The following is an 18,398-nucleotide window of genomic DNA, read 5'->3' as shown; positions in this document are numbered from 1 at the left end:
TTGAAGTGGTTTTTATCATCCAGCATATTAAACTGTCCCTTTCAGCTTGTGTCATTTGAAAACGTACATGCTATTTGTGTCTTTACCCAAAGCACTGATAAAATATTGGAGAAGAGTTAATAGAAGGCACCCCTCCCCTAGACAGGCTTCAAATTACATTTCTGTTCATTGACTTAAGATTTCTTGAGAGATCATTGCATTTGATGCTAAACAGGAGACATTTGAGGTCTAGCATGTGACTCAGGCAGTAAATGATTAAAAAAGAAAAGGATATAATTTGAGCTGCTGATATTGCTGCTTTGTAAACCTTTTCTGCTTGCAGTGATCCTGAGTTCCTGCTAGAAGGACTTAGAGTCATATAAGAACCCATTTTACAATTTTATTCCTGGGACTTGAACTCAGGGCCTGGGTGCTGAGTTCTTTTTTTACTCAAGGCTAGCTCTACCACTAGAGACATAGCTCCATGTCTGGCTTTTTTTGATAGTTAGTTGGCAATAAGAGGTTCATGGACTTTCCTGCTGGTCTGGCTTTGAACTGTGATCCTCAGATCTTAGCCTTCTGAGTAGGTAGGATTACAGGTGTGAGTTACTGGTGCCTGGCTGTGGTCTCACTTTTATTCCTAAATTCTATTTCATTCCCTTTATACAGCTCATACCTGTCCTAGATTACGTACCCTTTCTATTATCCTTTCTATGAATCCTTTCCAAGCAATGCTTGTCAGAGAGCTCACTGTGAAGACATGGTATTTATTTAGATCCATCTTCTTCTCCTTCTTTTATGGGATTAATTACTGATAGGAGTTGACACAGCAAAGCAACAACTAGGGGAGGGAGCCTCAATTTCTAGGGGTGTTGAAAATCCTTTGGGAGTAAATGAGATATCGGTTGCAAGTTCAATTCATCTTTTAGATGAATGTTTGCATAGCTGGCAAATGCAAATGAGTTGTCTCTCCCTGAAGTTGGATGTTATTTTCAGAAAAGATTAAAAAAATGTTCCTCCCTAGTTCTGCCCATTCTAAATGATAAAATATTTATATATTATTAACTTGAAGGGATGATAAATAACTAGCCTCCCTCCCTCCCTCCCTCCCTCCCTCCCTCCCTCCCTCCCTCCCTCCCTCCCTCCCTTCCTTCCTTCCTTCCTTCTTCCTTCCTTCCTTCCTTCCTTCCTCCCTCCCTTCCTTCCTTCCTTCCTTTCATCTGTGATTCCTTTGATTATATGAACAGCACTGTATCTTGGGGAACTAACCATCCTTGCTTTATTGTGGTTGTGAAAGATGGAGTTGATCAGGAACCAGAGCCTAGGTCATGGTGTCATGTGCTTACTCAACTCCAGGTTCATTCACTGGAACTAGCTGGTTGACTTTAAGCCAGTGGTTCTCACATGGTGTGACTTTACTCTCTGGAGGACATTTGACAACGTTTGGAGCCTTTATTTTTGAAATCTAGTGGGTGAAGGCTGGGGATGCTGTCAGGTACAGAAAGCCCTGCAGTTAAGAATCCTTTTACCCAAATGTGAGTAGTGTTATCCTGCTTTTGTTAACAAGACCAACGTCAAATCCTCCCTTCCCCCTCTGCCAAAAAGCCCAGTAATAACAAAAAACACCCCAAAACCCTAACCAATCTGACCCTTGGTTACTTCTTTTGTACAATGGTCTGGCTGGTGTTAGAAAGGATGTAGACATTCCTACACAAACAGCATATGGCAGAAGTACAGGTATCTATTCAGCAATAGGAACTGTTTTAGTTATTGATGTATCAGGTTTTGTGTTGGATGAGCCCTAGGCTAAGTTTTTAGCTTATTATTAAATGTATAGTTCATTTAGTTCACGATTTTTTTGTGCTAGGGATTAAATCCAGGGTTTTGTACATGCCAGGCAGGCACTCTACCACTGAACTACATTCTACAAATATACTTTATGTACCACAGGCACTAACCTTGATGCTGCAAATAGACTAGTTAATAAAAGAAGTTGATCATCTCTCCTCATGGAGATTTGTGTGGGTATTTGTATTCTCCCTTTTTTATTTGAGGAAACCCAGACTCTGAGAGGTTAAGATAACAAAGTAATAAGATACCAGGTCCAGAATTTCAACTAGAGACTCGTGTGGACTCAAGTCTAACCTGCTCCATCTGATTCTTAAGCTGGTATTACTTATCCTTCATTGTCGTCAGGTTGACGAGTAAAATAGAAAATAAGATGGGTAGAATTGCAGATTTCAGCCTCTGTGCTAGTATCATTACTCTGTAGGACACATCTATACTGACATTCTTTTTGATTATCTTTTCATTATTTACTATTCATCCATGAAGTGTTTGTTGAATGCTTGTTCTTTGCAAGGGTGGAGTAGAATGATGGGCTATGTTTTCATTTCGAGGGAACTTGCTGCTGGGGAAATGAGAGTCCATCTCTGCTTGGGCCTTTGGCAGGGGCCCCAACTTCCTCTCATGTGAATGGCAATGTCTTCATTCGTGTGTGTGTGTGTGTGTATGTGTGTTGAGTCACTGATACTTGCATGGTTGGTTCCTATGCACAGCGGATTTTTCTTCATCTCTGAAGTTTAAAATCCAGAAGGCACATTCTCTGTTTGGAGCCCCAGGAAAACCTGAACAACCGTCTTTCGTCACTTGTGTTCAGCTGTCCATTTCCCCCACTGCTTGAAAAGTCACATGCTTGAAGATTAGAGCCCATCAGGAACAGTTATGGGTGGTTACTTTGGCCGTGACAGGAGGTGGCCTTTGTCTAGTTCAAAGTGGTTGAAGCCACTGATCCTTCCATCTGGGCTGCACAAGTGACAGATGGATGATCTTCTGACCTCACTGTGTCAAGACCTCCACCTGCTGAGAACTCTAACATTGCTGCTTTCTTTCTTTCTTTTTTTTTGGTGGGGGGAGGTCCAGTCGTGGGGCCTGAACTCTGGGCCTGGGCGCTGTCCCTCAGCTCTTCAGCTCAAGGCTAGCACTCTACCACTTGAGCCACAGTGCCACTTCTGGCTTTTTTCTTTTTGCTTATGTGGTGCTGAGGAATCGAACCCAGGGCCTCAGGCATGCAAGGCAAGCACTCTACCACTGAGCCACCTTCCCAGCCCAACATTGCTGCTTTCTGGATACATATCCCGCGAGGAGCCACGAAGACCGACTATGCCTGTGCAAAACACAGGGAGATCACCTTTCTTCACCTCTACCAGAGTTTGAACGTTTACTCAGCTGGAGCTCTACCACTTGAGCCATGCCTCCAGAACAGCATTTTGCTGGTCATCTTAAAGTTGGAGTCATGCAGAGTTTTCTGTCTAGCCTCCAGATCTCAGCCTCCTGAATCGCTAGGATCACAGGCATGATGGCCTCCAGTACCCAGCCACTCTATTTCTTTGCTCCATAAATACTTTTAACTCCTATCCTAAGGGAGGCCTCACATCTGGCCACTTTGTGAATGAACTTTTGCAAAACTTACTGCCTCAGTGATTGCCGGGGTAGCAGGGGCACAGCAGCTCCACCTAGTGGACACACGCAGTGACATCTCCCTCTCCCAGCTACGTGTGACCCCATCTGACTATATCCATGGAGAGAAACAATGCCATTGGTTCATGATGTAAGCCTTTACCAATCCATGGGCTGTCACATCTGTATTCTCATCCTGACAGCAGTAATGTCTATGGGAGAAATGTATTACCCTAATTCCTCTTGGCTTTTGTAATGTGCAAATACTATCAGTCAGCTTCCTTGTGAGAGGAAAAGGGGAAATCATGAAGAAATAATATCTTGAACAAACCAAAGAGCATGGGGCAGAAGGGCCTGTCCTGGACGAGTCCACCCACCCATGACATTGGTCTCATTTCAGTCACAGACTTAGAAGCCCTCGTGGCAATCGCTGTGTGTTTCCAAGGCAAATGGGTGGCTTCAGAAGGTATCACGGGAGAGGTGTGGTCATGCTTCTGCACTACATCACTGAGCACTACTGCACAGCCTTTCTTGTACAGATGAGGTATTTGTGATTAACCCCAGAGAAAGCGCGTACGCGGGCGCGCGAGAGAGCGCAAGCTTGCTAGGTAATTTAGAAATGCAAAACCACATTACCTAGTGTAATTCTTATACCGAATAAGCTCTTAACACACATTTATACATAAAGAAGGCTCCAAGTCTTACCTATAACTTTTCCAAGAAAGAGCGACTTGGGAGAGTTGAAGAGAAGGTCCGATGAGCTGGGCAGATGGTAGCTCACAGAGGGGTAATGGTCGAGCTGCAGAGAGAAAATGAGAGATGGTCATGTCACTCTCCTGCCCTGGAATCGAATCTTCCCAGGGGAAAGACATCAATTGTCGAGTGCTGGCTTTCTGGAAGTCTTACTTCCTCAGAGAGGTCTGGGGTCCAGACCGAAGAAACCAAAGCCCATCTCTTGCTTTTCAGGGATTATATGAAAACAATTTGAGCTTGATTAAGCCACAAGCCTTGTGACTTGATTTCCAGGGGACATTTTCCGTGCATTTTAAGGTCTCTGCTCATTTTTGTTGTTGTTAGCAAGAATAGTCTGTTTATTACAAACATTTTCCCTCTCTGTTTTAAGGCACGCTGCTTTCAACGTACAGATCATTTTTTATTAGTGTACATTAGTTGTACCAGGAGGGGTTTTGTTCTGTGACTGTATCCCAATTGACCTCCTCCTTCCTACCATTCTCCCTTCCTCCTCTCTCCATTTGTGAAACACTTATTTACCAGATTTCCTTGCTCATTTAATGGATTAACATCTACTCACTCCATCTCTACTGTTGGGCCCTGAGATAAACAGCACTTAGGGTCCTCTCACACTTATGGCGCATTACACGCCTTCAGCTGTGTACACACACACACACACACACACACACACACACACACACACACACAAACACCAAGGCCAAGTCAAACACTGAACTCAACTTCCTTTTCCGGCCTTCCTCAGTGACAGCAATTTCTTCTGCCACAGGTAGGGGGAGCTAGAGTCTAGGGATGGGAGGGTAAAGGACGCTGTTTTCTGGCAAAGTTCTTTGCTTTCTTTTGAAGAGTTGGTGACAGAGGGAGAAAAATAGGCAGGGTGAAGTCGAGATGTGATAATAGCTCTCACCCTTGTGTTCACGTGTCCATGTGCAAAGTGCAGACGGACGAATCGCAGCCCTGCAGGCCCTGACTTGTCCTGGCTCCCATTGTTTCTTTTCCTGAGTTGTCTTTTAAAAAGGCACCAACAGTGGAGTGGTGGTTTCTGGTTGTGAGCACCTAAAACTTTCTGGGTTTCTCTGTGTCCACCAGCGCAAACACTTTCCTTTTCCTTGGGAGGGAGTTTTCTGCAGCAGCTCAGGCCTGTGGGAGAGGGTGGGGGGGGGGGGACACAGGGAAGCAGCCCCTCTTTTCCCTGCATGGCTGCACTGACTCACAGAGCTGATTCTCCACAGACCTTTCCAGTAACTGGGACTCAGGAGGTGACAGGCCCCCTGTGGTCAGCGCTGGGGAGGAGTGAGTGGTTCTTTATGGAGGAAGGGCAGGGGGCAGAGCAGGGTCACGACCCTGCTTGCTAGGAACGGATCAGGTGAAGTGTGGCAAAGTGCTCAGATTGCAGGAAGTTTTGAGTCTGACCTGCAGAACTGGTGCTGTAAGTTTTTGTTCGTTAAAGTGTCCTGTCATCAAGAGTGAAAAAGAAAAACCAAACCAAACCAAAAATCTTGGAAAAACATAACCCATGAAAGCAAACTTAGCATCATTTGGAAAAAAATATTCTACAACGGTAAAATACATAATAAAAAAACAAACGACCCCACTTATTCTACAAGTGGTATTGTGGCTCAAAGTGGTAGGGTGTTAGCCTTAAGCGGAAAAGCTCTAGGACAGCACCCAGATGCCAAGTTCAGGCCCCATGGCCGATAAAAAACCCAACCCAACCCAACACTTGCTCTTGCCAGAAAATCTTAAGTCTTTTAAATCTGATAAAAGTTCTCTGGAGCAAAGTCTACTCCAATTCTGTGGTTAGATATTAGCAGCCTGCTTTGGCGCCATCTCCTGGCCAACACATGTAACTGCTTGCTGTTGTCCAAATAGCTAATGCAAGATGCTAACAGCCTAGCCCCAGTCTGCCCTTCCACGGCTCACTGTGATGTCTCTCTCTGGAAATAACTTATATATATATATATTTTTTTCTTTTGCCCATCTTGGGGTTTGATTTCTGGGCTCGGGTGCTGTCTCCGAGATCCTTTTGCTCAAAGCTAGTGCTTTACCACTTGATCCTCAGCTCCCCTTCTTTTTTTTTTTTTCTTTTCTGTGATTAATTGGAACCAAGCGTGTCACAGACTTTCCTGCCCAGGCTGGCTTTGAACCACCATCCACAGATCTCAGCCTCCTGAGTTGCTAGAATTACAGGTGTGAGCCACCAGCGCCGGGCAATAAATGTTATAATTTAATTTACCTTGTTAAAGAACTTAAAAATAGATACAAATAATATAGACACTCATAAGAAACACTAATATACATTTGTGGGAAAAATACCATCTGGTGATAATGCTAATTTCCTATGTATATGCTTTCACTTGCTATCTCTCTCTCTCTCTCTCTCTCTCTCCCACACACACACACACACACAACATACATACATACACACACACATACAATGGATGGCGGGAACCCAACTAATACATTGCTTTATTTTGACTTACCAATGCATTATGAATTTTTTTCTGTGTCAGTAATCACACAACCAAATCATTTATCATGGATGAATAGTATTTCATTTTAGGATATACATATATCAGACAATAAATATCTGCTTATAAATCAAGCTTTAAAATATTCAATTTTTATGTATAGATTTTATATTTTTGTGTCCTTAGGCTGAGTGCCAAAGCAATACTTCCCTCCCTCCCTCCTTCTCTCCCTCCTTTCCTCTCTTTCTTCCTTCTCCCTCCCTCCTTCCCTCTCTCCTTCCTTCTTTCTCTCTTTTCTTTTCCTTTTTTCTTTTTGGTACTGGGATGGAACCCTGAGCAGTTGCTCCACCACCTAGCCACACATCAGCCCTTGCTAATGCTATTCTTAAGGCACAGAAATGAAGTAAGTCCTCAGAGGTGTTGTACCTCAGTACAATTGCTTCCTTTTCTTCAGCAGTTTCTCTGGGTTTACACCTGGATGGACTTGACTTTTTTTGTGGGGGAGGGGTCATTTTTGTGTTATTTGTTCTGAGTCCACAGTAAGATAAAATTCCTACTTTATCTCCATACATTTCCCCCTCAACTCCATATAGTTGATGGCTTAGATAAAAAAACAATGGCCATGTTTACATTATTTGTAGGAACTTTTACTCTGTTTTGTTGTAACATACAGTAATGACCCACTCAAACATTTTTGAACCTTGATTCTGTCATCTAGTATGTCAGTGATAGTGGTATTTGATTGAATCTAAAGATGTGAATTCACTAATAAAGCCATCAATGAAAAAGTACTGACTGGAAAGCAAGGTAAATAACTGTAACCCCCAAGACCAGACTGAGGATTGGAAGGGCGGGCGCAGGCTGGGCAGTTATAACAAGCAGTTGATCTGTGGTGTGTGAGCCCCCCTGCCCCTGATTCTCATTGGCTGAGCCCTGTGGGGTGAGCCCCCTCCCCCTGATTCTTATTGGCTGAGCGCTGTGGGGTTTGCATTCCCTCCTGGCCATGGCTTTCTATGGAGGTACTTTGAGCTTGAGATGGGTTGAATTTCCGAGGTGGCTTTTGGCCGCCGCTTGGCCTCCTTTGCTCTTCTGTGTTAGGAAGGCTTTTTTGGTTGTGTGCTCTCGGCCACATACACGGTTTCTAGGCATTTTCTCATTTTCTTGTCATTCATTCTTCCCCTTGCTAATCGGGCCCCCTTCCGCTCCGTCCTATGTATTGACAGCTTTTCCAGTGCACAAGCTTTGCCGCATGGGCTAGTGGCTCTGCCAGCAAGCCCTGGTCATTTTCCACTCGGGGTCAGGGCCTACCACCACCCAGCTGTTCTCTCCCAGCCCTGGTGCCTGAGTAACTCCACACGGTTCTCGCTCCCTGGCTGTCCTGGCTTCTTTTTCTGTTTGGGCCCAGTTTCTAAACTGACTTTGTGGTCTCTGTCTCCTGCCTGCGCTCAGCCTGCGACCCCCTCGTCCATCTGTGTGGAGCGCTGGGGGCTGTGTCTCTGGTGGTCTTTGCTGGGCAAGAGGGAGCCACTGGCAGGAAAGAAAAGGAAAGAGGCGTGCATTGAGCAACTGCTGTGTCCACGGCTGCGTGCTGGACTTTCCATACTTTTTTTTTCTCCAGTCCCAGGGCTTGAACTCAGGACCCGGGCACTATCCCTGAGCTTTTGCTCAAGGCTTGCGCTCTACCACTTGAGCCACAGCGCCACTTCGAGCTTTTTCTGTGTATGTGGTGCCGAGGAATCGAACCCAGGGCTTCATGCATGCAAGGCAAGCGCTCTACCACTGAGCCACCTTCCCAGCCACTTTTCATACTTAAAAAAATTGAATAGATATTAAATAACTACGAGCAGCACTTCCTGAGTATTATTTGAAGAAGTCCAGGTCACCAAGCGGGGAAAGTCAGATGAGAACCCCCCCCCCCACTTCATTTCACTGCGGTTGCCAGTTCTGCCTCTACTCGAATGAACCCCAGTGCGTGTGTCCTGAAGAAGGGTTCTAATTTCCAGGTAATTTCTTGGGGGGCCGCGTGAGTGATTTTTTCCGCACATTTAGCTGGTGGTAATTTCGCTGGTAATGAAGGGCGATAAGAGATAGTGTAATAGTGTCTCATTAAAATGAAAGACCCGACACCATGAGCCCCAGGACACTCATTTGTTCAACAGTTACCATGAAGCCATTCAAAGCAGACGGAGGCTGGCGGAAGCTTCCAGTCTCTCAGGTCACAGCTATGTTGAAGCCACAGGGTGGACTGGCCGCGTTTAAAGGGATACCGTCAGGCTGGGTGTGTTGTGAGGAGGAAATGGAAAAGCTAGGAGAGACACAGAGAGACCACACCTAGACGGGGTGGATTCTTCCAGCACTTTCTTCTGAGATGGAAGGGCCTACCCCCGCAGTAGGGCTTTGTCTCTGCTGATGGGGAGTTACTCTGGGGCTTTGGGAAAGGTCTATGATCTCTTACAGCCTTTCCTAACCCCAATTTTGAGCCATACTTCGGATTAGCTCAGCGATACTGAATTTCACACACATGACCTTGATGAGTATTATTTTTTGTGGGTTGGTTGTGGGGCTTGAACTCTGGGCCTGAGCGCTGTCCCTCAGCTCTTCAGCTCAAGGTGAGGGTTCTACCACTTGAGCCACAGCACCACTTCTGGTTTTCTGGTGGTTCATTGGAGACAAGAGTCTCACAAACGTTCCTGCCCAAGCTGGCTTTGAACCGTGATCCTCAGATCTCAGCCTCCTGAGTAGCTAGGATAACAGCTGTGAGCCACCAGTGCCCGGCTTGATGAATACTTTTATTGTATGTTGAACCCACGGGCTCAACTCCAGCAGAGGCCGTGCAGACGAACTAGTTATGCGTTCCAGTCACCTCCCCATCCATGAATCCCCAGACCCTGCAGAGGTCAGAGGGTTTGTGGCGCTGAGCCGCGCCTTTCCCTTCTCATTTTAATGTTCTGTTCCACTCGGGCCCGGGGCCATCCACAGTGGGAAAGAGGAAAGAGCAGGCAGAGAGGAGGGAGACCCAGGATGGAGGAGCCCCGGGGCTACGACTGGACCTCTGCGCTCCTGCCTGTTCCTTTTTCCCCGCAGGACGGTGTTCATTCACGATGCGTGTGTGAGGTACGGGAATGTGGTAGGTGTTCACGGGCGAGCGGCGTTGGTGGAGAGGCACGCGTGTGTGAGCACTCTCTCGTGGTAACTGCCATTCTTGGAGGCAGGCCCAGTGAGGATCCGTTGGTGGAGGCCCTGGTGGATCCTTCAGCCTCCTGGGTTGGGGTGAGTTAGCCTGATCCAATCTTGAGAGCACAGAGGAGCTGTTTGTTGGGGGGCAGGGGTGTGTGTTCAGCTGCCTCTAGAGTCTTGAGTTCAATCCAACCCTTCCTTGGGGTCACATGGCTGAGAACCCCAAACCCATCACTACAGTGCCAGCCTGCCAGCCTCAGACCCACTCCAAGACCAGCCACGCAGCCTTCTTCCCAGCCCCAGGAATGACCAAGGACCGCGCTCATGGCTCCACTGGGAGCCACTGCATGCTGACTCTGGCCACAGGCGGACAAGCCAGTGAGCCTGGGGTTCTTCGAGGGACGTTCAAAGGCCCTGTGGTAGCAGAGGAGAAGAGCATCTTCCAGTGTGAGGAGAGCCATGTCCAGGCCGCTCTCCCTGCCTGGCTCTCCCCAGCATCTCCCAGTCCTCTCTCGGCACATTCCCTGCGCCCGGAGCACGGGGAGCGCAGCCTGCCTGTCTTGGGGATTATTATCTAAGACACCCAACCTACAACCAGCCCCAAGCTGGGCTTAACCACTGGATTTTAAGGAAGGTGCTCAGGCCTCTTTTGGGTCTCCGCTTGGTCCTGTGGACTTTGCATTCTCACAGCAAGGAAAGAGGATGTCTGCTGCACCCCGACTTCTAGGGAAGTAAATACCTTGTAGATGGGAGCTGGAGGCGCCTGCCTGTGAGGATGCTTTGCTCTCTGTCCAGACTTCCCTGGATTTGATTGATTGATTATTATTATTATTGTTTGGCCAGTCCTGGGGACACTATCCCTGAGCTTCTTTTGCTCAAGGCTAGTGTTCTACCACTTGAACCACAACACCCCTTCTGGCTTTCTCTGCTTATGTGGTGCTGAGGAATGGAAGCCAGGGCCTCATGCATGCTAGGCAAGCACTCTACCCCTGAGCCACCTTCCCAGCCTGACTTCCCCTTATGACTATCGCAGGATCCTGTGGTTTGACAGAATCTTACAGGCGTGAGCCTGTGGTGCCCAACAAGCAGAGATTTTCAAGCAGGGAAGAGCCTTGGTTCAGACTAGTTTGTCCTCTCCTCACAAATGTAGAAGGGAAGGAGGAGGCTGAGGGAGAATTAGGGGCCTACCAAGATTTCCAGCCTGGAAGCGGTAGCTACAGCCTTCACCTAGTATCAGATTCACGGGGTGTGTGTGGGGGGAGTATTTCTCTTTAGAAAGGTATAACATTCTGGAAATTAAGGATTTAGAAGACAGATCTTTCTTTTTCCAAGTGTCTGATTTCTCTTTTGGAGATGCCGCAAGGCTTACATAGGGTCCTATGAGCATTTTTTTTTTTTGTCAGTCATGGGACTTGAACTCTGGGCCTGGGCGCTGTCCCTCAGCAATTTAGCTCAAGGATAGCGCTCTACCACTTGAGCCACAGCGCCACTTCTGGTTTTCTGGTGGTTAATTGGAGATAAGAGTTTCACAGCTTTTCTGCCAGGGCTGGCTTTGAACCTCGATCCTCAGATCTCAGCCTCCTGAATAGTTAGGATTACAGATGTGAGCCACCGGCGCCCAGCCTGATAAACAATTTTTAATGGTGTCATTGGGCCATCATTATTACAGTAATGTAATCAGGATAGTATCTACGTGTTAAGATCCAGGGCAATTGAAATCCTGCCCTATTGATGCAATTAAAAGCATTAGTGAGCCCATTAACGATTTGTGCTTTATATCAAGAAATTTCTCAAAATAGAAAAAAAAAAATAGCCTTCACACATTGCTCTGCTTTCTCTAGTCTAACACGCCACCTGCTGGACAAACACAAGTACTGTCTGAGGCCCCAGAGGGGTCACAATTACAAGAGCAAGATAATGAGTACGTTTCTCATCAAGCACTGTAGCCTCCTGTATTAGTAAATTTCTTTAATTTTAAATAAATATCAATAAACGAATGAAGAAGTTCTCATGTTCAGCGGATACAGCATTTCCTTAATAGAATTAACTTCAAAAACAATTATAGCATGAATGACTCAACACTATCTAACGGGCTCAAAGCAGTTAAGGAAAAAAAACCCAAATGAACACTTAGGTTCATGTCTTTTTCGTGCAAGTGAAAATTCGGAGGATACGTAAAAATCATTAAGAAGAGAATGTCAGAACCAGTATTTGGTAATTGTATTTCAGATTTCCTTTTTGAGAGATTTAGTATAAGAACAGTTCATGGCTTCAATATACTTTCATAGCTTAAAATCACCTCAGTAACCACCCTGTGTAATCATCGCACGTGGCATTTTAGATCGCAATTTACATAATAATCATCAATACATTATTTTTATGGCATATTTTCCTTGGAGGGCTCCAGGCAAAAACACATTTTGGTAACTTGTAAAATGACTTTCTAGGAATAAAGGAAACGAGTGTGTGGGAGTGGAAGGGGAAACAAGGGGTAGAGGACGAGATTAGGCCGAGCTGCTGTTAAAGATGAGCACTGACAAATGTGCCCAGGCTTCGCGCTGCCCAGGGCGGGGGTTCCATCCGTTATAAATTAGACGAAAGGCATCAGGGTGGGGGAAATGGCAATGCTGGGCAGAGATAAGGCCGAGCCCATCAGGATGAGGGCCGTGTTTCTGTGTAGTCTTCCTTCACCTCTGCCACTCTGAGCTGTCCAGGACACGTTTGTGCTGTGGACGTGTGGCTGACTCGTTGGGGATGGCTTAGGCCCGAACAGGTGAACAGTCCCACTTAACACGGGGCACTGGCCGGGTCTGGTCTAGATCCAAGGACCAGGCACTGCTAAAGAGAAGAGAAGCAGGAATGGAGGGTCTGTGTCCCAGGGCCTGGGGGACAATAGACAGCCATCAAGCTTGGCTGGCAGCCAATGACAGGCCTTGGTGGGAGGGCCTGGTGTGTTTGGACTCTGAAGAGCCTGGGGACTGATGGTCATGCAGTGTCCGGGAGGGGCCAGAAGTGGGGTCATACAGGGAGGAATCAGGGGCGAGGGGGAGCCAGGACAGCTGTACATCTCTCCTGTGCATTTCCTCCCTGGTGCCAGGGTGGAAGTCATTTATTTGGAGAGTTGGAAAGCCGTTTTGTGAGATAGCATTTTCCTCCTGGCTGGCTGGCCACCTGGAGGGGGTGGGTTGATTCTCTTGTGTCTGGCATTTGAGGGCACGGGTTTTACTTGATTGATCTTTTCTTTTAAATGTACCATTTTCAGCATTTAAATGAGTGTGTGTTTGTTTCCTGAAGGGTCCTTTAATAAAGCTTAAGTGGTTCGGATTCCTTTTCTCACTCACAGCCTTGTGACGGTGGGAAAGACTCATAATAAAGAATGAACTCATATATATCTATTACCTATCGATGGATTTTAACGGTAACATAAAAGTCCTTGATGTTGCAAAGAAAACAAACAAACAAGCAAGCAACTGAATCTTTTTAGGCTAGCGTTTCCACTGAGGTCGCCTGGAGATTTTCAGCAGGGAACAGTGACAGTCGGGATGGAGTCTCCACCTTGGCATTCGCAGAGGACAAACCACCACATCCTTTAATTCTGTTCCAGGTCAAAGGGCAGAAGAATGGGCCAGGAACACGGTTCTACAGGGGTAGCATTAGAATCTGGAGTGAATGTCACAGCTCCATCCCATACGGTCTCTGGGAAGTTCCATTCCTTGGAGATGTTACAAAATTTCCATGCTGTTCAGAGCCTGTTTCGAGGAGTCACACGTGGAGAAGGCTGGGAGGCATTTGCAGAGAGAGCAAGGAGAGAAAAGCAGAACAAGCAGGAGGCGCGTCTGCAGGATGCACGCGTGGCAGCGCAGTGTGCTCGAGCTCTAGCAAAAGGGACGGAGGGTTAATTCTGAGCCTGGAAGCGGCTTAGCTTTGGCTTTGGGGATGCAATCCCCACGTTCACGTCCACTCCAGAACACGACATTGGAGAAGCGCAGAATCCCACGGTGACCCCGGTTCTCTTCTGCATCTTACCCGCATCCCAGTTCGTCTTCTGTCCCCAGAGTTTGCTGGGGAGGAAGAGGCTGTAGGCGCCGCTATTTCAATGCAACCCCCAAGTTGCATTTATGGGGTGTACAGGTACCTCGGCTCTGGCGGAAGCCCCAGAGTGGAGAACCCCGCATCTCACAGACCATCTTCACCTGGGGCCAGGCGCATTCTCCCAGTGGAATTTGTGCTCTGACTTCAGGCGGCAGTAGCAGAAGGAAGGCCTGAAGAGAGCGGCAACCATTGCTCATGTCTGTCACACCTTCTCTTCGTGGAATTCCATGTGGATTTTCTTGCTTCCACCTCCTCTTCTACCCATCATGGCTTCTGAAAACTTACACTCCTTCCAGAACATTAATTCTACTTCCTCATCTTACTAGGAGAGAAGGGGCAAGTTCTTTGGTTTGCTCTGGGAGGATGCAGAATGAGACTCAATACACCTCACAGAGCAGAAAGGGCTGTGCTTCCAGATAGGCCGATCGTGCACAGAAGCGATTCCTGGCTATAGCAGATACGTGCAAAGGCTCTCCTGTGTGTCCAGGGCTCAGAGATAGAATAGGGTAAAAGAAAATTCCCTTGGACTTGGTACCTATACGTGGTGGAATTCTACACAGCCATTAGAAAGAATAATATGTCATTTGCAGGGAAATGCATGGACCTAGAACAAATCATGTTAAGTGAAGTAAGCCAAGCTCAGAGAGACAAATGGCCCGCGTGTTCTCTGCTACGCAGAAGCTAGGTCTAAAATCCACCAGCACATGACAAATAGTACAGGACTCGGCATTCACACACGGAGACCAAAGGAGGATACTCTTAGGAGGAGAGCACAAAGGTGCAATGCCTGTGCGCCTCTGATCATAGAAAATAACACTTATTGAAATGAACTCCAGGAAATGGAAACGAGAGGTTTCTTTTCTTTCCTTATTATCTTGTTTGTTTATCTGTCTTTGGGAGGGTAAGGGGGGGGACACAGACATGGAGGGGCAGAGGGTAAACAAATGCAGCAGTGGTCCTCTCTAGACACTAAGTGGAAAATGAACTATACAAGTTGTGTGTGGGGGTGGGAGGGAAGAGGCGACATTGTCCAAAAGCAGACGGACTCATGACCTGACTTATGTACGGGTAACTCCTCTATACATCACCTTCATGGTAACAATAAAAAAGAAAAACACTCATTTGGCACCCACCACTGCGACCTTCCATTTCAACAAACAATCCCATAAACCACCGCCAGCCCAGCACTGGACACTGGGCGCAAGAACCCACATTCTGGAGGGGTGAAGCTTCTGTGGAGAACCAGACTGAGCTGGTTTCAGGCTCACGGACTTTGGCGAAGGACCACTAGAGGGCGCTTTAACTCTAGCTCAGAGCCGGCCTCGAGCGCCTGTCCATCAAAATCCTGGCATTCAATCCAGCAGGGCTGATTTCTCCCTCCCCGGGGTGGGTGGAAGGGCAGCGTGCTACCCTCGGAACGCCAGGCTGCATGTTGAGATACGTTTACTTTTCAGGGAGAAGATAAATTTATATGAGATCGGGATCTGCTTTCAGTTACCTGTGCATAAAAAACAACCTGCTCTGACTATTGTACTTCAAGGAAAAAAATATATAGCTTGGAGAATTACAGTGATTTTATGGCACCATAGATGGACAGAGTGATACCAGGCCTCACAGATTGGACTTTCGTTTTCCTACAGGACAAAATAGAAATCCAGGAACCTTATTTTCATTCTTGAAGGATGATTTATGTACTTTCTGTGTGTGTGTGTGTGTGTGTGTGTGTGTGTGTGTGTGTGTGTGTGAACCAAACTCCCCAGCCTTGGGATTCTAAGCTTATTTTCATTCTTGAAGGATGATTTATGTACTTTCTGTGTGTGTGTGTGTGTGTGTGTGTGTGTGTGTGTGTGTGTGTGTGTGTGTGTGAACCAAACTCCCCAGCCTTGGGATTCTAAGCTTCCGCTGTGTTCTGGAGACAGAAAGAGAACTGACATGTCAGACCTGAAACCGGATCAGAAATCGCATCAGGGCCGCCTTCCCACTGAGCTGTAAGAAACGTGAAGTGAAGGAAACACATTTTTCTGGAGTGGAGGCATGGAGGCCCTGTGTAGCCCGGTAGTACATAATTCATTTGCAGACAAAATTGCTTTAGAAAAGAAGTGCAAAGCTTGGGAGGATGCGTTGCCATACTCATCACGGGCCCTTTTCTGTTTCAGATCCGACGGGCTAGGTAGATTAGAGCTTCCTTTTTTTTTTTTTTTTTCTCTCATGTTCTTTGGTATAATTTTTGTGAATTACCCAAGAGCAATTACTGAATTCCACTGTAGAAAATCAGAACAATCAGATGACTTTCCAGACACAATCAGAAAGCCTTTGCTTGGTGGAGATGAGGCTTGAACTCAGAGCCTTGCGCTTGCTAGGCAGGTGCTCTTGTGATTGACCCGCAGCCCCTCCTTGCTGAGGTTATTTTTAAGATGAGGCTCTTGCTTTTCCTGCCCAGGTTAGCTTTGGACTGCGATCCTCCTGTCTGCTGCTTGTACCCTGGGGATGACAGATGCACGTCGCTGCCCCCAGCTTCTTTTGGTTGAGATGGCGTCCTGTAAACTTTTCCTCTGGGCTAGTCTCTGGCTTTCTCCCCACCTGCAATCTCTACCTCAGCCTCCAGAGTAGCTGGGATTACAGGTGCAAGCCACTTTACCAGAACCTCCCTGCCTCCCCGAGGCTGTTGAAAGAGCAGCTCAGGCGCCTCTGCAGGTCTTCTCCGGTTCATCCTTCCTCCATGCACTCAGGGGGCTCCACACAGACCGGTCCCTGCTTCCTCTCTGCGTGACTGTGGCATGCGCACCAGCACACACGGCTCTATCTGATGCGCTCTCCAAGTGCCAGCATAACGGGCTGGGCTACCATTCAATGGAAAGGAAACGTGGTCTTGAACACGCTGTGGATGTTGCCCTTGATGAATGACCTTGACAGACGCTCTCTGATGTTCGCTTTTATGAAAGAGAAGGGAGTCGGGAGGCGCCATAGACTCTACTCATTTTTTCTTTTTTTTGTGTGCATGTGTGTGTATCTTTATTCAACTCACAGAAACCTCCTAAAAACCAGGTGAGCTCCATCCTAGTTTACCAGCAGCTGAATCGGGGTTTCAGTAGCTCACTAGAGAACATGAAGCGGTGAAACCGAGATGGCCGTTGGGAAGGAATCCTTTTTATTTATGGCCTAATAACCACTTGTGGACTCCACAGTCACCGCGTGTGGGGAGGGGCGTGGGGTGGGCTGGGTCGTTCCCAAAGGGGAACGCTGGCTCAAAGCATGGCTAGGTTCCACCAACGGACCTGCCCGTGATTCCCAGAACGAGAGGCGATCAACAGGCTGCAGGGAAGAGGAGGGGGCGGAACAGCCGCTGCTGGAGGAGGAAAAGCACGTCGAGGGTGCAGACATTTTTCCCTCCTTCCCCCAGAAGAGAAAATTCTCAGGGCTCAAAGACATCACTGGCAGCTGGCCTCTGTCTGAGTTACTCCCCTTGCCTGACTTCTTTCCAACAGGAGCTTCTCAGCTCAGACTTGTTCTCACACCTGACTCAAGTTGAGTTCATTTTGACTGAAGTCCACATGGGCAGATGGCCTAAGCCAATGGTATTGATGACCACATGATTTTTATCAAGTAAGGCTTAAAAAAATGGTTTCTGCGTGGGACTTGCTCAACCTGTGTTGTGGCTGAGTGGTAGACAGACAGACAGTTTTATGTCTTCCTGTTTGTTTCTTAGTGATTCTTGCTTTTGGTTTTCTTTTTTTGGGTGCTGGGGATTGAACCCAGGACCTTGCCCTTGCTAGGCAAGTGCTCTACCACTGAGCTATATCCCTAGCGTTATATGGGTTAAACAAGAGGAAAGTATATGGATTAGAATTGAACAGCTGTGGATCTACTTTCTCTTCATAATCAGAATTTTCATCAGACCCCTCCCTGCTTCCCAGGAGCCTGCCCCAAGTCCTGGCCACTTACACTTCTATGAAGACAGCCTGAGGCTGAGATCTGAGGATGGTGGTATGAGACCAGCCCAGGCAGGAAAGCCCGTGAGGTTCTTACCTCCAACTAACCACTCAAAAGCCAGAAGTAGAGCTGTGATTCAAATGATAGAGGGCCATAGTTGAGCTAAAAAGCCCAAGGACAGCATCCAGGCCTTGAGTTCTAGCTCTACTATGTGTGCTCACGCATGAGTATGCGGGCACACACACACACACACACACTCACACACACACACACACACATACACACGTGCTACAAGCTGATTTGAAGGTGCTGGCAAAAACAGGAAGCAGAGGCTTTAAAAATTGGTTATGCTGTTTCCCCTTTTAGAAGATGCTCGAGCAAATATTCTTACTTTCTTCTTGAACCAAATAAAGGCAACTTGATAAAATACCTTCCAAGGACCCATAGCCCAACCTAACATTCCAGGAGACATGATAAAAAGTTAATGAGAGCTCTGCTTAGGTAGCTCATGCCTGTAACCCTAGCTACTCAGGAGGCTGA

At 47.1% G+C, this 18,398-nt stretch overlaps 1 protein-coding gene across 1 annotated transcript in view; it reads right to left on the bottom strand.

Annotated features, from left to right (window-relative positions):
- Cntnap2 (contactin associated protein 2) overlaps positions 1 to 18,398 on the bottom strand; it is a 1,675,080-nt gene that overhangs the window by 84,708 nt on the left and 1,571,974 nt on the right. The window contains exon 21 of the mRNA XM_042677312.1: positions 4,144 to 4,237. Coding sequence (XP_042533246.1) covers positions 4,144 to 4,237 — 94 coding nt within the window. The remainder of the gene's footprint in view (positions 1 to 4,143; positions 4,238 to 18,398) is intronic.

The sequence above is a fragment of the Dipodomys spectabilis genome, unplaced genomic scaffold (assembly GCF_019054845.1).
Source record: "Dipodomys spectabilis isolate Male_0828 unplaced genomic scaffold, ASM1905484v1 ptg000034l, whole genome shotgun sequence".
Taxonomy (NCBI): Eukaryota; Metazoa; Chordata; class Mammalia; order Rodentia; family Heteromyidae; genus Dipodomys; species Dipodomys spectabilis.
This window is presented reverse-complemented; position numbering and strand designations above follow the sequence as displayed.